The sequence below is a fragment of the Raphanus sativus genome, chromosome 6 (genome assembly GCF_000801105.2).
Source record: "Raphanus sativus cultivar WK10039 chromosome 6, ASM80110v3, whole genome shotgun sequence".
NCBI classification, from domain to species: Eukaryota; Viridiplantae; Streptophyta; class Magnoliopsida; order Brassicales; family Brassicaceae; genus Raphanus; species Raphanus sativus.
The window spans coordinates 19,674,543-19,696,777 of record NC_079516.1 but is presented as its reverse complement, the minus strand read 5'-3'; the positions used below and the strand labels follow the sequence as shown (position 1 = coordinate 19,696,777).

The 22,235-nt window shown below is 36.0% G+C and overlaps 3 protein-coding genes and 1 long non-coding RNA gene across 4 annotated transcripts; 2 read left to right on the top strand and 2 right to left on the bottom strand.

Moving 5' to 3' along the window:
* Positions 1–3,413: 3,413 nt before the first annotated feature.
* Positions 3,414–6,562, bottom strand: LOC108846552 (phosphatidylinositol 4-phosphate 5-kinase 5). The gene is made up of 7 exons (XM_018619779.2): positions 5,382–6,562; positions 5,082–5,249; positions 4,832–4,997; positions 4,645–4,761; positions 4,368–4,561; positions 4,084–4,287; positions 3,414–3,780 (listed from the first exon to the last, which is right to left on the bottom strand). The coding sequence occupies exons 1-7, from the start codon at positions 6,560–6,562 to the stop codon at positions 3,489–3,491; spliced, it is 2,322 nt and encodes a 773-aa protein (XP_018475281.1). The 3' UTR covers positions 3,414–3,488.
* Positions 6,563–7,275: 713 nt separating this feature from the next.
* Positions 7,276–8,975, bottom strand: LOC108846051 (uncharacterized). The gene is made up of 4 exons (XM_018619258.2): positions 8,824–8,975; positions 8,545–8,683; positions 8,291–8,363; positions 7,276–7,716 (listed from the first exon to the last, which is right to left on the bottom strand). Exons 1-4 carry the CDS (start codon positions 8,843–8,845, stop codon positions 7,465–7,467), a joined length of 486 nt encoding a protein of 161 aa, XP_018474760.1. The 5' UTR covers positions 8,846–8,975; the 3' UTR covers positions 7,276–7,464.
* Positions 8,976–14,614: 5,639 nt separating this feature from the next.
* LOC130497120 (uncharacterized) lies at positions 14,615–16,212 on the top strand. Its single transcript, XR_008936137.1, has 3 exons — positions 14,615–15,224; positions 15,556–15,634; positions 15,718–16,212. It is a non-coding gene; the product is annotated as an uncharacterized LOC130497120 (long non-coding RNA).
* Positions 16,213–19,165: 2,953 nt separating this feature from the next.
* On the top strand, positions 19,166–22,229 carry LOC108845903 (amino acid transporter AVT1A). The gene is made up of 11 exons (XM_018619103.2): positions 19,166–19,555; positions 19,667–19,914; positions 20,212–20,426; positions 20,518–20,541; positions 20,625–20,805; positions 20,886–21,105; positions 21,181–21,316; positions 21,420–21,585; positions 21,686–21,729; positions 21,862–21,924; positions 22,066–22,229. The coding sequence occupies exons 1-11, from the start codon at positions 19,392–19,394 to the stop codon at positions 22,156–22,158; spliced, it is 1,554 nt and encodes a 517-aa protein (XP_018474605.1). The 5' UTR covers positions 19,166–19,391; the 3' UTR covers positions 22,159–22,229.
* The last annotated feature ends 6 nt before the right edge of the window (positions 22,230–22,235 follow it).

Sequence of the window (22,235 nt, the reverse complement as noted above, 5' to 3'; positions counted from 1 at the left end):
CACATAAAATGAAAAACGTACAAAACAATTTTTTTTCTTAACTTGACATCATATATAAATACACACACACATCTATGTGCAGGAACATCGAAAACTTGAAAGCCTTTGAAAGAACACGAGAAGCTTCACGTTCTTATACAAGAAGGATCATCGCAATGTTTATGCTCGCAGTGGTGATAGTGATTTTGGTGGTGCTTCCGGCCGTTCTTCCGCCGCTTCCACCGCCGCCAATGTTTCTGATGGGAATTCCGGTGGTGCTGATGCTTATGCTTATCTACTTAGCCATCTCTTATCCTCCTCTTGGTTCCTCATGTGCTTCTTCTTCCTATGACACTAACTCTAATGATGTAAAGTGAATGTGAGACAATGTGTATCCTATCCTATCCATATCGCAAATATTACATAAAATGCGTCTTTAACTAAGAAATAATTTCTTGCTCGACTCATTCTATATAGAAAACTAAGACTGAATACACGACGTAAAAATCAGTTTCAAAAAAAAAAAATACACCGGCGTACGAGTTCTTATTTTGTCAAATAATTTGGTATAACGAATGCCAAACATCAAAGGAACAAGAATTAATTATACGCTTCATTACTCAAAGCGTTCAATTTCGAGAATTCATGGAAACTGTCTTTAATTTAAGTTTCTCTTGTTTTCTCCATGGTCTTTACTCTTTAGTTAATTTGTTTTCTCTCTTTGTCTTACTTGAGACATGTGAACTCAACTTCAATCTAACAATGCTATATGTTAGGAAGTTTAGTGGGTCCTTTGAATTGAACTTCAATCTACTAACCCTTTTAGTATCATTATTCATTATTAGTTGTTGAATGCAGACTGAATATCTAATTGCTTTTTAGTGAATTTGGTTTGCTTCAGGCTTGTTTTCTTTTATTTGTTGTTTTTCAAAATTTAGAACATAACTGTTCATATTTTGAAATCTCTCACATGATTGATTGAATGTAGTTAGCGCAACTAGAAAAACCCCAAAATATTGATGTCACATGATTGAATAACGTTTGAGACTATGGTTTCGCGCCCGAATGAATTGCGAACTCTCGGCAAATCTTCCCTGTCTACAAAAGAATCAGTTCACGCTAACTGCTGCTTCTACCTTTGAGCTTTGCTTTATTAACATCTTGTTCTCGTCCGCATAGTACAGTTTTTCCTTTCATCAATGGTTGTGATATAGTTCTCAGTTTCGTTTTTGGTTGCTAGGCTCGTGTCAGTGATAGTGTTGAGGTGGACGAGCAGTGGGTCTATAATATTGCCAATATCAAGAAAATATACTATAGATTGAAGTCACAAAGCATGGACTCGCCCAGACTCCGGCCCCGTCCACACGTATCAGGCAAAGTTCGTTGATGTTACGTATGTTTGTAAACGACGTTTATTCTTGGGACTAAATAAGTTACAATATTTGATACAATGTGTGGTTGATAAATGCTTCTAATCATTTTAAATTCTTTATTTATCTCCAAATCTCTTCTATATTATTTAAGAAACATTACAACTTTTGAGCTATATCCTAATTATCACGATAGTGATTCTGAAATTTCTTAAAGAAATAGGATGGTCATCTAAATATATATCTTAGTTCTCATTAAACTGATCAGACAAATTAATTATATAATTATTGTTAACCATGTTAAAAAAATAATTATTATTAGTGTACAAAAAATATTATTCATTATTTCTTTAAATAGAAGCTTAGAAATTACATATTGTGATCAAGATATATATGACAATTAATGATTTTGAATAATAAAGATTTGATAATAATTTTTGTATCACCTATCATTTTTGTTTAATGTTATATTGTTACAATAAATTAAATAACCACATTAATTCTATAATAAAAATTTAGATTTTTCTGTATATGTTATATTTTCAATTTTTTAAATTACTAAAAACTGTTAAAAGTTTGACATTTGAAATTTTTTTGATCAATGGTTTAATTTTTTTGTTATTATAAGATAAAATGATCATATTTAATATATTTTAAAATTAATTTATAAGTATATAAATATATTTTAAATTAGATATATATATATATATATATATAGATTATAAAACACATAATATTATTTTAAAAATTTTCATTGAAAAAGAATTGAGAACTTAATATTATAATATCTAAATTTGCTTTGATTTTTAAAATATTATAAATAGCTAAAATGTTAAAAGTACCACACTTAAAATTTTGTTATCAGTGGTTCAAAAAGATACAAATGATCATAAAATCATATGAGTATAAACTCTTGTTTAATAAATAACCATATTAAAAATATACTATATATATTTATATTATTTAAATTTAATTATATACTATATAAAATAGATAAAATTGATGCTTGTGTTTATTTATTTACCATAAATAATTGTAAATGAAAAAGAGTGATGATTTTGATTTATGTGATTGCACCATATACATAGTAGTTACTGACTTTTATTTATTTAATATTTTTATTATTTTATTATTTTTATAATATGTAAAATTGTAAAATAAATAATAGTATGAAGAAAAATAATTTGTATAGCAATGTTTTTTTTTGAGAAATTTATTTTTTTTTAAAAATATATCGTTAAGGAGGAGAGGACGTAACGATTATACGCATAACGCGAATCTTAATCTAGCAATAATAGTAATAACTAAAACGGAAAGAGAGAATACGATGTATCGTTAAGGAGGAGAGGACGTAACGATTTCACTCGTACATGCATTGAACTTACACTCACTTCCCGTTTCGTTTCCTTTAATCTCTTTCTTGTTTTGGTAAAATTAGTAAATCTGACATGTACTTGCTTTCGGTAAGGGATGCAATGAACGTGCCCGTTGGTGCTTAAAGAACTTTCGCATTTTGAGCGTTAAAGAACTTTCTATAATTCAAAGATTGGAACATTTTTTGGGACACGATCAAAATTGGCGTTAGGACATGCACGCTCACGCGTGTCAGCTATCTCTGTTACGCTTACCACGTGAGAGCTGATAACAACAGGGAATAAACATCAAACTGAACTGACCTTTTTGTCAACCAACACACACGTACCTTTCTCGTGACGCCTATTACCTCTTATTGGTAGGAATAACAAAAGTATCGGTTTACGAAATTGTAGTATTAAATTCTAAACGTTCAATGTACATTACTAGGAAATCTGAAAGACATTTTATTGGTGCGAGTCAAAAACGCACAAGTCTTCTACATCTTTTTTGTTTAGCATACACAGAAAAGATGTGATTTGCCAGCGTATTAACTAAGTTTATCTTATATTGATTACAAAAAAAAAAAGATAAAGAGAAACCAAAAAAAAATTCCTATGGTTTTCAACTGATTACAAAGTTTAATACAAAATCTTGAGATATATATAAACTGAAATAAACAAAATGGGAGTTTCATACTTGCAAGTTCCGGAGCCCTTGCCGAAGTATGTAAATTATACTGCATCTCTCTTCTTGGGATACAAGAAACCTAAAACACACATGCAGTCAATTATCATCTGTGAAGGCCTTGAATATAAAGTCTCGGAAACGCCTCGAGTATTGTTTAGGATCAACTGCAGATATAGAGGAAGGATCATATTGTATGCTCTTATAAGCATGTTCAAGCTTTTTGCTAATATCATAATCTTGAAGAATGTCAATAATGCCAAATATCAGCACCACTTCATAGAACTCTCCTATTGGCTCTCCCACGAGCTCAAGCTCACTGTCGCCGCTTTTCCTCACCGTTCTCTCTGCACGTGCTGGCATGTTGGTACCCAATCTGATACTAGCCCACCTGCAATATCACAACCGTACCCAAACCCATGTTTATGTGTTCGTCTTTTAATTTTTGACGGAAAATTTTTTTTTATGTTTTAACGAAAAAATGGAGTTTTATGTTTTTAAAAAGAAAGCCGATTTTATATATTTTTTTTTTATTTTACGTTTTTTTACAGAAGACCGAGTATATTTTAGCTGAAAACATGTGTATATAACCTGGATTTGTTTAATCAAATAGTATAGGGTTTCGGGTTTGGAATTTGGATTACTCCCATTATTAACATCCTAGTGTTGGTATTGTTCTCTTTTGCTGTGTTACCTTGAGGGATCTGAAAGTAGTTGATCAACCTCTGCTCTAGAGAGACGATGACATGCTTCTTCATCAGATTCACCAATAGGTGTTTTAGCTCCAGAAGGAATCAGATCACCAGCTACTGAAGCTTCTCTGAAGTGAATACCAACTAGAAGACTATAGTCCATGATCCTCTCCTGTTCTAAAAATTCACAGTCTTTATCTATTTGCCTGTATTGTAAACAATGAGACATGAGAAATGAAACGAGCAGAAACTAATCAACGAAGAGTAGAGTGTAATGGTTTTCTACCTGATGAATTCTTGGTGCCATGCTTTCTGCAATCTGAAAATGAAACTCAGGTCACGGTCTTTTAAGATGGTGTTTGAATCGATTTCTGATTCGGGTTTGTCAGTGGTACGGCCAAGAGAAGATCCTTTAAGATCAAAGATTCTGTGAACAGAGTACTTAGAACAAAACAGATTACCCATTATGACAAACCTCACCTGTTGCAGACCAAGAGAGATGTGAGATCAAACCAGCCCTTTCTAAGGCCATGTCAAATTAAGAGTTATTGTTTTGTATCTACCTTCTTTTGAGTTGGTCCATTCAATCTCACACAATGTAGACCAAAGAATCTGATTACTAAAGAGTTCTCAAAAGCTCTAACATGATTGTAATATGCTGCAAGCATCCTCAGAAGCACCTACATCAAGACGTTTTAAGTATATTCAATTTAAATACTTGGTAACACCGACAAGACTTTCAAAACTTACTTTTGTTTCTGACTTCTTCATTGTTTTTATCATGTAACGATCATCATTTGTTAAGTAGAAGAAGCTCCCACTTTTACCAGGGGATGATAGTTCTCTAAGGGCATCATTCCCACATATGGATAACATATAATCAGCTGGGTCTACTTTGAATAGCTTCCTCAAGCTCCTGGAGAATTGAATCATAAGCAAAACATGTTAAGTGTAACAAAGACATGATTAGTAAGAAATTAAGAATGTGAAAAAGACTAACCTGAAAACTAATGGGCAATAATCTTTCCATTTGAACTCAGTAGATTGATGTGGAGGTGTGTACTTAGTTCCTTCACGTGGAAACCTTCTCCATATCTTATCTTTTGGATCAAAAGCTGAAGGCTTTAGATCAAGAGATGCTGCTGGAGCTTGTCTTCCAACGGAATGTCTGTGGAAACATAATCACTAAACATGACAAAAAGAACACAAAATCATTTTGTACAACTCATATCTCTCTTTTTTTTTTTTTTTTTTTTTTTTTTTTTTTGTAACGAGTACAACTCATATCTCTCATATTTACCTAATTCCTAGCTGTAGATTAAGCATAAGCTCGTAATTGCGATGACCTTTAGAAATAGTCTCCCCTTGCTTCCTCCCTGCCTTTGGTAGTTTCATAGGAACAGGGCTAGACTTAAGGCTCCTAATGCCTTCAGCCTCCAATCTCATCAACTCTGCATCCAACTCCTTCCTCAAATCTGAGCCTTCTTCACCTGTTTCATTCCCCCACATATTCATCTTCTCAAACGCTCTATCTACACCCACACTCACCCTCCCATCAACTGACACCCTCCTAGGCTTCTCTATACGTTTGGAAGAGTTCCAAACAGATAGTTTCTTCTGTGAAGGCAACATAGGAACCCTCTCTCCACTGCAGATAGTGTACTCACTCAAATTATCAAACAAATCTTTAGGATCCCATTCAAGATTCCCTTCATTTCCTGATGGATAATAAGTACCATTCATCTCCTCTGGATCTCTAGACCAATTACCAACATAGAAGCTCCCATCATCCCATTTATAAGTCCCATTCCCTCTAGGGAACCCTTCATCCCAACACCCATCATATCTATTACCATTTGTCCACACAAAGCTCCCTTTGCCATAGATGGTACCATTCTTCCATTCACCAGTATAATGGCACCCATCACTCCATTGATACTTGCCTTGACCTTCTTGTAAACCTCTCCTCCATTCACCATCATATGCATCTCCATTTGCAAAACTCTTGACACCATGTCCATGCTTCAGATTCATCACCCACTGGCCTTTATAAGCATCTCCACTTGGACCAGTGTATGTGCCAGTACCATCCATGTAACCATTTTTAAACTCTCCTTCGTATGTAGCACCAGATGGCCACCCAAACTTTCCATTCCCCATGGTTTTACCATTGTACCAGTCACCAGTGTACATGCAGCCATCGGTCCAGAGGTATTTTCCATGGCCGTGAGGAAAGCTATCATACCATTGCCCTGTGTAGTAGTCTCCATTGGGTAGTACTCTCTCAGCGTAGTAAAATTCCTCTAAGCTGCTCCTGTTTGTGGAGGTCTCATCATCGTTCTCATCAGTTGAAGTATCATTATCCGTGTGTGGAGATACCGATACTGTTCCAAAAACGCTGTTTGCTCGCTTCTTGGCTTGTTGGGTCTTGCGCAAGGTCAAATCCCATGCTTTTAGAACATAGCTTTGTTCCTTGCTCATTGTTTTATGCAAAAGAAAATTTATATCTAAGCGAGAACTGTTTGTTATTAGCACCTAGAAGCATGCCTCATCAAACATGCGCGTTCCTGTCTAGATATCCAATGTTAAAGATGTACACATACCCAAGAAATCAACAAACATATGTGTCAATGGATTGTGTCAATGGATTGAATATTGCTCTGGACCATGTTCCAAAACCAAACAAAGAAAGAGGAAACCTAATGGCCAAGAAAAGGAGTTAAAATGAAGAAAAGATGTCTCCGAGATTTCATCTTTTCTAATCAGTTTTTCAAACTAAATTTACCATTACTCAAAGAAGGACTCGTTCATGTCCTCAAACCAATGAAAGGCCTTGAAGTTTAGAGAAACATGCAAACCCTTTCTATATTTAGCGTCTCGTTGGCCGTTGCTTCTCTCTCATGCAAAGACATGTTTCTTATAAAATAATAAAATGAATAAAATTTTACAAGTAGACTAACTTAGACGAACAATGTACCGTTCCGACCACCTCTACCAGTTGACTCACAATGGATAGTTGGTATGGTAATTTCGGAGATTCAGAAAGTTTGTTGACCATGCATTCATGTAGATCTTTTTGTGTGTTTGACATCATTCACACAAAACATTTTTCGACAGATTATCTGTCATTTTATTATTGCAGTTTAAAAGCCTTTAATTTTGAAAACAAAATATCTAGACAAATATCTTTATAACATTTTAAAATATTGGTAGTTAAATTAATTCTATTAAACATTTTCATAAGCATCTACATATATCATAAATCATGATGAAGTAAATGAATTCTCCAAATATAACACAAAGTCATTGACGTCACTCATAAACGTTACACAATACAAATTTAGAAAACAAAGCAAAGCTAGAAAATATCAAACACATAAAAGTCATATCTTGTTGAGCTTGGCGAGAAGGAAGACGGTGGCGGAAGTGACGGCGGGGATGAGCAAGTCGTTGGGAAAGGATGTAGGAGCTATCCGGTTTTTGAGGAATACGGCCAAGGCAGGAACTCCAAAAATGAAGAGTAGAAACTCTTTTACTCCTCCAACGCCGGTGAAACCAGCGCCTATCAAAACCTCCTGAAGAAGCTTCTGAAACTCCTCCTTCGATATCTTCTTTCCGTTACCGAGATTGTGTCTCTGACGTGATTCAAGTATTAATGTCCATATATTAATAATTAGTTTTTACATTTGTTAAATATTGATTATTCTATAATCATTATAAAATATTTTAATGTCCATATGTACAACATAGGATACCATAATTTACACTAGACGGGTATACTTTTACGTTTACATTTTTTTGAAATTTAGTTTTTATATTTGTGTTTTCTTAGTCATATTTATGTTTTTCTTTTTATAATATTTTTAAATAATTAATAAGAGTTTTAATCTATTATAATAAAATAATTGGACCACACTTAAATCAATAGGTCATGAGGTTTTAATAGAATAGATATGTTTACTAAATTAAATTAAATTATATTTTGTTAGAGATAAATATGGATGGTATATCATGTGAATATTTGCAAAATCTAATGTCTTAACTCTCAGTTTTCTTTGTATTTTATCAAATTATGATGTAATCCATGGTGTTCCTGCTTCAAATATAAACCCAGGTTTTGTTGCAAAAGAAGAAGAAAATACGCCCAAACTACCATTAATCTAAGGTAATAAATATGTTAAACGAAACAGAAATTGGAAGACTTTATACCTCATAAGCTTCTTGTAGTTTATCAACACTTGGCACCTTAAGTTGGGTACCACCGAGTCTTCTATTAATTTCTCTGTCAACACCAATTAAAAAAAAAGTTTGTAGGTCTAATCGCATCACATATACGGTTCAGACTTCAGAGCATAGTCATACAATCCTAATGCCGTCTATTTGGCTCGATTTATTGTGATCGTATAAAGATCAGAATCAAATAATTGTTCCCCAATTCAATAGTAGATAGGAAAAAGAATTACTCGATAGCTTCATCCACAATGCGATAGAAGTCGCCAAAAGACCATTCTTGATCATCATCTTGCTCTTCAAGGCGTTTGCGGTAGCAATTTTCTGCCATAGATTCCAAGTCTTTCCCATTTACCTCACCATTTCCTTTTGCTTCGCTCAATGATCAAGTGTAACAAAAAAAACATTATTATAACTATATACGGATGAATTTCGTTATATTGTGAGATGTAAAGTTATAAATATCCATTCAAAAGACTTGTCGCGTTGGGAGAGAAAGAGAAAGGACGAACCGGTATTGAGGGCTTGACCCATGCTGTGATAACTTCTACTTCTTTGATTTTTCGTGATAACTTCTTCTTTATCTCTTCTGCAAAAATTGTAACAAATTTAAAGGATGATATTGAGAAACAAATCTTGGAGGCGTGACTTGTGAGGTGGGCTCAGTATCTTCGCATTTCCTGATAGATAAGCTACGTATCGGAAGCGTGACAGATGATCATAAGGATCGGGAGAAAAGTGCGAGCTTTTTTTTTGCTTAAATTTATTTTCTTTTGTTATACAATAAGACTATCAGTACCTTTTACTTCTATCAGTTCAATATCGGTTAAATCAAGAGAAATTAGCACTCATATACAAACATAACCATCATATTTGCAAGGATGGATTTTTGACTTTCTAGACGACGTGTTTTTTCTTTATGACCATACTGTCCCTACACACATTAGTTCGCTACCTAAGGTCTATTTTATTTTTGATACCCTATTTGCTTTCACCATTACGCGTGAAATCTATTTATATAAAGTTCACTTTACTCCCTCCTGAGCTATGACAACTCAGCATCCACGGCATATAAACTCGCGCGACGAGAGCATGACACGTCAGCGTGCTGATCATTTGGGCTTTGCCTCTCGCGTTCGTATTCAAGGCCCATATGTATTTGTCGTCTTCGCTCCCTTCGAACGGCGATGAGGCGATACAGTTCCCGTAACGGTGAGCTTGAGCTTTAATCGTCTTTAATTGTCTTCAATTTCAGATCTGTTCGTCGGCGTAATCTGTTATAAATATCCAAAGATCTCACCTCTGCGAATTGCACTCTACACATCTGACTCGGAGGAGGAGCTGAAATAAGCATTCAGGGTTTTCGACAAAGACTAGAACGGTTTCATCTCCACTGCTGAGCTGTGCCATGTGATGACTAATCTTGGTGAGAAGCTATCTGATGAGGAAGTGGAAGAGATGATCCGTGAAGCTGATGTTGATGGAGATGGTCGACTTAGCGGTTTCGATGTAAATCAGCATGTCGTCCCTGTTGGACATGGGTTTTACCCCCAACAAGGCCTATAAGATAATGGGCTCAGCCCATTTAAAAGGAGGTGACTAGGAAAACCCTAGACCTCATCCTTCTATAAATAAGGAGGCATCCCCTCCTTGAGAAGGACCCTCTCTTTGAGATCTTGCCTCTCTTCTCACTTTCTAGAGATAAACACCAAATCACATGCTTTCTTCTAAGCACTTGTGACCTTTCGTTGTAGAACTACGATTGGCTTGATCCCCTCTCGGGGTACGTAGGCAACCCTTCACCGGGTCCAGCTATAACATATTACACCTCTTTTACTCTCCATCTATCCAGTTCAAGCTCATTATGAAGACCTCTCCTAACCCCACCATCGAAATCAGTCTACCCCTTGTACAGCACCGATTTCGGTTCAAACAGTTGGCGCCCACCGTGGGGCATGGAGAAGTATCTTCGAAGAAGATTGGACTCGGAGTCCGTTTGACCGTTTGGTCGTCACCGTTCGCTCTCTCGCGATCACTCGATACGGTTCGTTCTCTCGCGGTTACTCGACACGGTTCGCTTTCTCGTGATTATTCGTCACCGTTCGCTCTCTCGCGATTACTCAGCACGGTACGCTCTCTCGCGGCTACTCGACACGGTTCGTTCTCTCGCGAGTAATCGTCACCGTTCGCTCTCTCGCGATTACTCGACACAGTTCGTTTCTCTCGCGGTTACTCAGCACGGTTCGCTCTCTCGCGGTTACTCGTCACCATTCGCTCTCTCGCAGTTATTCGACACCGTTCGCTCTCTCGCGGTTACTTGGCACGGTTCACTCTCTCGCGATTACTCGTTACGGTTCGCTCTCTCGCAGTTATTCGACACCGTTTGCTCTCTCGCGGTTACTCGACACGGTTCGTTCTCTCGCGGTTACTCGGCACGATTCGCTCTCTCGCGGTTACTCGGCACTGCTCGATCTCTCGCGGTTACTCGGCACAGTTTGCTCTCTTGCATTCACTCGGATCACTCTCTCTCGCAGTCACTCGGCTCGGTCTTTAGCAGTTACTCGGGACCGCGGTTCCACGACCACAAGGTTGAGAGTCTTGCGGTTACTCGGATGTGGAGGAGAAGATTCATCTCGCTTCCCTTTGCAACTTTTTGTCGATCACAATTTCGAGTTGAGGGAAGATGCACAAGTGGAAGCTTTTGGTCGGCACATGGCGCAGTTTCTCGCTGAGAGCTCATCACATTGCCATGTAACAGAGGCAAGGTTTTGGTATGATTTTGTCTCTCTGATCCTAATTGAATTTGGACTTTTGCCAAGTTACTTACGCTAAGGCACGAGTACAGCTTACCTTTTTTAGAAATGGGTTTACAAACTTGCTTTTTACTAGGCACGAGTTAGTCGTAAACTCGTCTTTTAGTAGGTACGAGTTGAATAAACTTGTCTTCTACTAGACATGAGTTTCATTCAACTCACCTTTTTCTAGACACGAGTTACCGACAACTCGCCTTTATCGAGCACGAGTTTAGTAAACTCTTTCTTTACTAGGCATGGCTTATTCGCCGAGCTATAGTTCTTAGGCATGGGTTTGATAAACTCGCCTTTTACAAGGCACGAGTTATACGCCGAAGCACGGTAAACTTGCCTTCCACTAGGCACGAGTTACTCGTCGAGCTACGACTCCTAAGCACGAGTTTATTTAAACTTGCCTTCTACTAGGCACAAGTTCAAAGTAAACTCGCTTGGATCGTTAAATGTAAATGCGCTGAGTCCATTGTCTTATAAACCTCTTCGTAAAATTCGTAGAGATCAACTTCATCTCTCAACGAACTGGGGGGGGCTTACTGTTGGACATGGGTTTTACCCCCAACAAGGCCTATAAGATAATGGGCTCAGCCCATTTAAAAGGAGGTGACTAGGAAAACCCTAGACCTCATCCTTCTATAAATAAGGAGGCATCCCCTCCTTGAGAAGGACCCTCTCTTTGAGATCTTGCCTCTCTTCTCACTTTCTAGAGATAAACACCAAATCACATGCTTTCTTCTAAGCACTTGTGACCTTTCGTTGTAGAACTACGATTGGCTTGATCCCCTCTCGGGGTACGTAGGCAACCCTTCACCGGGTCCAGCTATAACATATTACACCTCTTTTACTCTCCATCTATCCAGTTCAAGCTCATTATGAAGACCTCTCCTAACCCCACCATCGAAATCAGTCTACCCCTTGTACAGCACCGATTTCGGTTCAAACAGTCCCTCTCGCAGGTTATGTATCAAAGCCTTCTTTTTCATCTGTTTATTCTTTTTTATCTGTTTAGAGTTGGAAGGTGATTATTATTTTTTTCATTCTTGGTTTCACAGATGTTAGTAGATAAGCAAGAAAGACAATTCTTCTAGAAATTCATTCCCTTGCCAGATAGGTTAGCCATCTCATAACTAACAATTTACGGATATGTACCTCTGCTGGTGTCTCTGTTTTCTAAAAAAAAAAATATTATTTTGTTATCTGAGCATGAAGCATCGGTATCATAATGCATCTGCTCAAAAAAAAAAACAGTTTGTATAAACTTTAGCCTTTTAAATCTGACGTTTGTGATAATTGCAGACTTTAAGTGCTGACAGCTATTCGGAATTTGTGAGCGTGAAATAAGCATAGCTAAAGCACTTCTTAAGATTCAGCGGTAGACACTTATCGTGCACTGTTTCGAGAAAGAACTCCCATGGAGTTTCAACTCATCTTGGAACTCAAGGTGATTTTAATTCTCAGATTCTCTAAAAACCAATTAGCTTTAAGGCAGAGTCATGTCAACTATATCATTTATTTGAAAGTCATTTTACATGACCACGTTTCTGAGTCTAGATAAAAAGGACCATAGCACCATCTTTAACACATAGATATGTGAAGAGATTTGGATTGCCGGACACTAACTCTGAAACATTTTGTGTCGATGCATTGTCTTGAGAAAGCTGATCAGCAGACCATACTTATCGAGGGAGCAGCTCTTGGCAGATGAGCTGCAACCTCTTACTTTAATAACTTCACTGCACTTTCTGAAGCAGCCAAAGACCTCAAAGATGGAAGTTTATCACAGTGAATGCACTCATTCTCTCTCTCTGTCTCTTTTAATAGGACAAACAAGCTTTCTTCACCTGGCTTAGACCAGGTTTATCAGCGACTGCTGTAGCCTGTAGGAGCTTGAAAGCTCCATCTCTTGAGTTTCCAGAATACATCAAACAGAGAGGATATGATTTCCATGAACTTCAAGCATATTTGAAGGTTTGTTTCCTTTGTCAATGATATGTGTTTTTTTGTGTGTCAAAACCCTTTGTCAAAGTCTAATTCCTGTAACACAAATATTGATTGTATATGCTACAAAGAAGCCGGCTTTAGTGATATGATATCATATAACATGTATTTTGATCAGGTGATCTAATGAATCTAATGTTTTTGGAAACACAGTATTAATATTTTTTACCATAGTGTTTTTCTTTTGTATGTTCAGTTTATGGAGTCCTGAAACGTGAACCGGACATGGTGGAGAAAGAAAAGGATGAATTCATATCTGACTTATCCAAAATGAGTATCTTCATTTTTTTTTTTTTATCACGAACTTTCACTCTCTTTTTATAAACATAAATGTTTGACAACGTTCGAAGCTGTATCAAACATTAAAAATTTGGTCAAAGCAGTACAGTCTCCCATAAAAGACTATCAGGTACAAAACACTAAAAATTGTAGTCATATCTATGACTAGACATATAACAGTTAAGTTCTGTAATACATTGACCAGGTTGATGAGCGCAAGAACGAGACGCCTAAGAAACTAGCTATAATCGTGCCGAGCTTGGCATCGATTTAGGAGATGAGGACTTTGTTTCCGAAGAATATTCTCAGTGAAGATGCCTCAAGCATGGAGAAAAGATCAACTAATTAAACAGGGATAAGAGGAAGCTAACAACAAAACTCCATTCTTGGAAGTAAACATATGATTGATTAGATAAAAGAGGTGTCCGCTCTGGCAGTTGAGTTCATCAACTGGATGAGTTTAGCAAAGTATGAGTGTGTAAAGGTGACATATGACTGTTGTACGCAATCTTATTTTGTTCTGGTTTAGTTCGTTGACTATGGACCGGTTCAATTTGGTTAACCTTCTCATCTGAGGAAACCAAATATGAAAAAGAAAAGTAAACAGAGAGACCAACAAAAACAGACTAGACTTTGTTTGCTTTTCAGGAAAACATAATAAAGTCAAAAGTAAGCACTATGTGAACTACCATTTACTTTGATCGTTTCTATTCTTAATAATCATCATTCATCGCAATCACATCCTAGCCATCGACCCTGTGGAATCGTTCTTACCGATATTATCTTGACCTAATATGACCAATGACAATATAATATGGCCTAACGTAGTAACAATAGTTATATCTTATTATTCACGGCCATGAAATAAACATCTAGACTCTACACAAGCTCCACCTAAGAAATCATATCAGAACTATAAAGGCCATATACCATGCCATGGACTATGAGGATATGGAAAGCTAAATATTTATGTTTATTTAGATGAAAAAGGAAAAATAGGAAACAATGTCTAGAATGATTAATCCAAGAACAACTTAATTAGGTAAATATTTTTATTTTTAAATAATAAAAAATTGTATTGTATATTTACTCTAACTATTTAAATTATTTTTTTAATATTTATTCGCCCGTAGGGCGGGTCGACCCTAGTAAGAAATAATCAATACAATTTGAAATCATGTCCACCGTATTTCTCTCCCTCTCTCTCTCTGTTTTTTTTTTTTTTTTGAAAAGAGTCTCTCTCTCTCTTTTTGTTTTCTCCGCAATTTCATTCCCCCATCTCTCCCCCATCTCTCCTGTGATTTTATCATTCGAAACCATGGTTTCCTAAAATCTTTCCATATCTCAATCTGTTACTGAGTCAGACGAAGAAACACCTGAATAAATCTCTTTCTATCTCAATCGCCTCGACTCTCTGGTGGAACCCTTATCGCATGTTTATGTTCACTCGCCTCGACTCCGACGGAACCCTTATCGTCTGATTATGTTCACTCCTCGACGGAACCCTTATTGTTTCAATATCTCTTTTTCGTTTATAAGTATTTTCCCTGTTTTTTAAAAATCATTTTCAACATTAGGACTCATACACGTTTCATACTTTGTTCAAGCTCAGGTCTTGATTCGGTTTAAAAGACGAGATAACGTTGTTACAAAAGACTATCGCTCTTCCGGGATACGTCCAGTCCGTCCAGATGGTAATGACCAGAGCCTTTCCTGCTCTTACTAGAGTTGTGCGGCAAGAATCGGCATCAGAGTAGTTGGCTGGTGTTGAGGATGCTGATTTTTCACACCCCCTAAGGGACGCAAGGACATTGGATGCCACTAAAAATGTAAGTCCCTTCCCAAACTCCTCATCCCTTTGTTTGATTTTCACCACACACGTATAGCTGGACACTGAGTTCATTATACTTATACTCTATACAATAGCCGTCCATCAGAATCGGATCATAGATTATGCATGTTCTAATCAATGTAGCAGGATAACAACTGAGTTATACATACAGTTTTAATAATAGCCGGCCCGAAAGAATATCTTAACTTAATATATAATTATTCACTTCTTTGCAACCGGCTAATCATCCGCTTAAACATGTATTTTTCCAAATATCCATCAAATCAACACGTTCTGAGCAGGTACATGTGACTTCTGTTATACCGCAGGACATAGTCTTCGAGATCCACCAAGTCGTGGACAGACAAAAACCCGGACAGGTTGTTTCATGGTTGCTCTCGATACTAGGTTCGTCGATATATTCCAGACTCTTACCTTATTTTTCCAGATATGTCTCAGTTGCTTGTGTGTTTGTCAATAAATCATGTCAGGAAGATGGATGCGACTTCTTTGAATGGTACGATGAAGACGAAGTTACGGGTGGCCAAAGAGGTGCCTTATTGAAGCACTTAACGAAATTAGACAGAAAAGACTAGAAATCAAGAGGCTAACGAATAATGTAGACATGTTACGGGCAGAGATTAAGAAGCAACGTCTTTCCGAAGCTCAACCGAAGAAGGAGGACGTCGACTCGGCCAACCACCCCAGGAGGTATCCCTTGTCGCACCAGATTTCAATTGGAAGGATATCATGTTTGGCTGCTTTCGGTCGAATTAGCATAATCTCCTTCATTATGCATGTGTTGTTCGTAGTCATGTTAGTCATGTTTAGCTGGGACAAATCAGCAAAATGTACTAGATATACATCCCCTTGTCTGTCATCTCGGTTTGTTGTCGCGGCCAAATTACCGGCTAATATACTTACTATCTCGTACGTTTATTTTCTTAGCTGGATAAATATAATGGAAAATCAAAATAGTTTTCTAATGGACTCAAAATTTTATTATCCAGTTACACGAACAAATCAGAATATAACCACTCTATTTTCATCTACCAATCTATGTGTTATATACTCCCTCCGTTTCTTAAAGAGTGTCGTTGTGACATTTTTTACACAGATTAAGAAAGTTGTTGAAATATATGTAAGTTGTAATTAATTATACCTCTTTGACCAATAGTATTTTAGATAAATAAAATTATTTATAAAATCAATGCAGTTTGCAATTAATTTTCAGCTGAAAGTTAGTATGATTTACATTGGAATTGTAAAGTGACACTCTTTATGTAACAAGAAAATGAGCTCAGAGTGACACTTATTATGAAACAGAGGGAGTATAAAACAATCATAAATAACTATACTTTAAATATTATCCGTTTACGAATTAACATAACCATCAACCGAATCCAATAGCCGGTAATTTTAACTCAAAACATTAGTTAATAGATAAAATGTCCGGATAAATCAGAATATAACCATGCTAATTTACGAAAATATAAAAGGTCACATTTTAACCGTACTAATTTACATATCAACTATATGATTTGATATTTATTAGCCGGCTAAATTAAGTCAAAATACAATCAAAGAAAATAAATAAAAACATATATTTGTTAACCGGCTAAATTAGTTTAATGGCTAGGAACATATACATGTTAGCCGGCTAAACTAACAATATATTGTGTGAAAAGATTTGATTCAAACAGATAAAAATACATTTATTAGCCGGCTAAACTAACTAATATTTACGAATGTTAGCCGGCTAAACTAACAAACACGTAAACATTAAAAATTTATGTTAGATGGCTAATTATTATATTATCTTTGCGTGATGAACGAGAATACTGTCTTCTTGTTGTGCCATCCCTGTGAAGATTATGGTCTTGGATATGGCGGTTCTCCGGGACATTTTCTCTTAAATGCTGAAGCTCGTCTTGGTCGGTAGATTTTAGGGTTTGTGCTGTAGGAGCGTGTGACGGCGAGGAAGCAGCTGAACTTGGCGGAGGAAGTTTGAGAGCCGGATCTTTTGTAGATTATGGCGGTCAGGGCGCAAGGCAACTCCGGGGATGGATCTTTATCATGTGATCCACTAGAAAAACTAGTTTTCGTACCTCAAATATGAACACTTTGAAGAAAAACAAAAAAAAAACTGAGATTCGGACATGGAAAGAAGAAAGAGATAAACAAGAATGTATAAAAGATAAAAAAAAATAGAGAGAGAGAATATAAATGAATTGTGTGTGTATAGCTTTATTCATGATTATATGCATGTAATAATTATGCAATTTCTCTATTTCGTAATGCTAAAAAAGAAGGTATATGGGCAACGTTGTCTTTTCTCGCTGGTAGGAATTGGGCTTGGCAGTTGGGCCACCTATTTTCCATCTGCGCAAATTACTCGATCTTTCTATATTTTGTGTGCAAATCGCTCTTAAATCAATGTGTTACGATTACCTTATTTTGGAATGAAAATAACATAGAATGATTAATTCCATTAATTCCATAAAATAATTTACTATTTAACATGAATGAAATGTAATTCTCATTCCACAAAACATTTCATAATAATTTTGATAAGATATAAATGAAATAAACCTATTCCATTTTTTTAAGACATTCCATTCTTCTTATTCTATTTTCTTATATACTATTGATTCTTTTTTTTTACCAGTTACAGCTAACATGAGTTCACGATATGCTTTATGAATGTAAATTTGATAATTCCTTATAATTTTACTTTTAACCGACTTGTTTTCTTCTCATAAAAATTGACATACCACATTATAAGGTATATATTCTCCTATTTTGAAAAAAAAAATATCAAAGTGGAAAGAGGCATGCATATCTTTCTTTAAAAAGCCTATGTTTAAAAAAGTACACTTGGAGAAAATTCACTCAAAATAAAATACATTTGCGTCAAAAGAATAAAATATCAAATGAAATGGCCATTATGAAGCTAGGACACTTGAAAAAAAAAGCTAGGACACTTGGAGAAAATCACATGCAACCACCATATAGATAACGTATTTCTATATTTTTCTCTGACAAGGCTTACAATTACACCCCATTCCATCGTCGACTTCGCGTCACTCAAATATTATTTTTGTGTTTTTCTCAATTTGGACTCTTTACAAACATCAAGATTCAGATTCAGACCAACAAATGAGTTTTGAGTAAGTACTAAACATAAGAATCCAGCGACATTCATTAAGATTAGTTGTTTTCATAATTTTAATCGAATTTGTTAAAAATCAAGATTACGATAAAAGAAAAGAAAGAAGTAAGTGAAGAGTTGTTCATGTATTTGACAAGAGTAGTTGAACATTTAACACATATTGAACATTTCGATTTTTCAAAAATTAATAACGCTTGGATTTCTATGAACATGAAAGAAAACCATAGATAAAGAAAAGAGATGACATTAAAAGAAAAGATAATGTTAAATAAATTTAGATTTTATTTGGTTAAAAATAAGTTAGATAGAGAATTTGTTTTTCTTTTTTTAAATTTGCTCAATTTAATCAAAGTGAAAACTGGAATTTTGATTAAAAAAGTAAAAATAATAATAATAATACAAAGTTATATATTACCACTATCACTATGACATCCACATAAAATTAGATTTTAATCCATTTAAACTTTTCACTCTTTAATTTTTAAAAAATTATCCAACATAAATATTCCAAGATCTTTGTTATTGGAATCAATTTTGATTAAATAGTAATAGAATTCAAACTTTTTAACTAATAGTCATAATAAATACAAGAGCTAATAATACTAAATTTCAAACAATTTAATACAACTAAAATAATAAATAATGACATTAATTTTTAATAAAACATTCAACCTCATTTGTATTAAACTCTACCGCCACGTCGTCATTTCCCGCCTTATAATAGCCAAGCAACTCGCAGAACAGAGAAAGACATCAATCAAATCACAAAAAGCCTCAAGAAGAAAACTAAAAAGGAAAAAGAAAACGGACACACTGTTTCCTACTCATCTTTTCTCCACCTCTCTCTCTTCTCTCCAAACTTCTCGAACCAACTCTCTGTAATAACAACAAAAAGACCAATAAAACAACCAATCAAGAAGATTGATCTTGTTTCAGTTTATTTGCTTCTTTGACTCGCTAGATCAATCACCACTAAAGAGTTTGTTTCAGAACATGGAGGTAAAGAAACCCGAGTTCACGTTCGAAGACGATGAAGACAGCAGTAAGTACGAGAACGACAGTGGCACTGATCAAAGCGACGTCGGCGATCTTCCTGGTGACGATGACAATGGCGATGACACTTTCATCTCCCAAATTCAGTGGCCTCAGAGCTTTAGGTAATCTCCATCAACCTCTTCACGCAAGAATCGTTACCAAACCGATCATGATCTTTTATTTGCATTCTCAGAGGTTTTGTAATGAACAGAGAACCTTTTTGTTTCAAACAGGGAGACGACTGATTCTTACACGATTGCTGCATCACCAATCTTCGGGTCTCTCAGGAGCAATCCTAGTTTCTATAGACAGAGCAGAAGTAATCTTGATGTTGAGTCAAAGGCTCCTTTGCTTCCTGAGAGAAATGAAGAATCCGACAAAGCCTCAGTTACACAATCAGTTTGGTCTCATAAAGGCTCATTTGCGGAAGACTTGCCCATTGGTGGCTATGGCTGCAGCGTCACTCAAACCATTTTCAATGGTAAACTATAAGAAATATGATTCTTTCCCTAATCATGAAACATGTGTGACGATTATCACTATGATTCTTGTCCTAATCAAGAAACATATGTAACGGTTATGACTGTGATTCTTGACTTAATCAAGAAACATGTATAACTGTTATGACTATGATTCTTGCTCTAATCAAGAAACACGTGTATCGGTTATGACCATGTTTCTTGTCCTAGTCAAGAAACATGTGTATCGGTTATGACCATGTTTTTGTCCTAGTCAAGAAACATGTATAACGTTTGCTAAAAACTATACTTGATTACAGGGATTAATGTGATGGCTGGAGTTGGACTTCTCTCAACACCTTACACAGTGAAAGAAGCTGGATGGGCAAGTATGGTGATTCTTCTCTTATTTGCTGTTATATGCTGTTACACTGCTACTTTAATGAAAGATTGTTTCGAGACCAAGCCTGGCATTATCACTTACCCTGACATTGGAGAAGCTGCTTTTGGGAAGTATGGTCGTATTCTTATCTGTGTAAGTCACTTCATCTAAAATGGTTGTTATTATGTAGCTTTACATCAGAGTTTCTTATGGTGGCTGCAATGGTTTGTGTCTTGTCTCACAGGTGCTATTGTACACTGAACTATATGTAAGTGAAGATCAACCTTAAAGCTTGTTTTTTCTGTCTGCACAATGTGAACTTACTAGAATCTTTGTCTACTTTCTTTGTAGTCATATTGTGTTGAGTTCATCATCTTAGAGGGGGATAACCTTACCGGGCTTTTCCCTGGTACATCCATCGATTGGCTCGGGATCAAGATCGACTCTATACATTTGTTTGGAATCATAACTGCTCTCATCATTCTCCCAACTGTTTGGTTGAAAGATCTTAGCATCATTTCCTACCTCTCAGGTACTAATCAACTGCTTTTTCTTGTTGCATAAATGTATTTATAGTCGAGAATCTTGAATCAGCTTCTTGTGATTCCACAGCTGGTGGAGTTATTGCAACTGTTTTGGTAGCAGTGAGCACGTTTTTCCTTGGGACAACGGGCGGAATCGGGTTTAATCACACTAGTAATGCTGTGAAATGGAATGGGATACCGTTTGCTATTGGTATCTATGGATTTTGTTATTCAGGCCACTCTGTGTTCCCAAATATATACCAATCCATGGCTGATAAAACCAAGTTCAACAAGGCAGTGATCACATGGTAAGACAAATACCTTTTCAATTCTTGTAATATGTTGATCCAGTTCTTACATCAACCTGTGTGGCTGTGGTGCAGTTTCATTTTATGTGTTTTGATATATGGAGGAGTTGCAATCATGGGTTATCTCATGTTTGGTGAGGCCACCTTGTCTCAGATTACACTAAACATGCCAAAGGACTCATTATTTTCGAAAGTGGCTCAATGGACAACGGTTAGAAAAGAAACCAGTGTTTTGCTTCCCTTTCCATAATCTTTTGAAGGTCAATCAACCACTTAAAGTCCATTTTGGTTCTGTTTTGTCATTTTTTTTTCAGGTTGTGAGTCCGTTTACAAAATACGCTCTCTTGATGAATCCACTAGCGAGGGGTATAGAAGAGCTCTTACCTGAAAGAATCGCAGAGAATATATGGTGTTTTCTTCTTCTAAGAACAGCACTTGTTGCTTCTTCCGTTTGTTCTGCTTTCCTTATCCCATTTTTTGGTAAGAAAACTAAGCTAGAAATGTTTAGAACTTGCATGTCTTTGACTTGGTTTGATCCTTAATGATCTTCTGAAATTGGTTTATTATCTACACAACACAGGTCTTGTGATGGCTCTGATAGGATCTCTTCTCAGTATACTTGTGGTTAGTAGTATTCATCATCTCTCCTCCCCTTATTTGCTTAATATACTTAAAAACATCATTCTTATCAAGACCCAACACACGTTATTGGATCAAAACATATAAATCTTCTTACATAAATTTATTATGCCTCAGGCAATAATAATGCCAGCTCTATGCTTCATAAGGATAATGGGCAACAAAGCTACAAGAACACAGGTAAAATATATTGACCTTTTCTTTAGTCTTCTCTTCTCAGTTTCTTGAAAGTGATTTGGGGATGATGAGTTTATGTATTTGGATTTTTTTAGATTGACACTGACTCAGTGACTTGTGTTTGTTTTGTGTTGGGGAATGCAGATGATTCTGAGTTCGATAATTGTGGTGATTGGGTTAGTAAGTGGGACCTTGGGGACATACTCTTCAGTTTCAAAGATCATGAGGAACTATTAATGATAACCCCCATTTTAATGTTGATGCTCTGATAATTTTTTTGATTAATATTAGTTTTGACTTGGTGAGTAATAAAG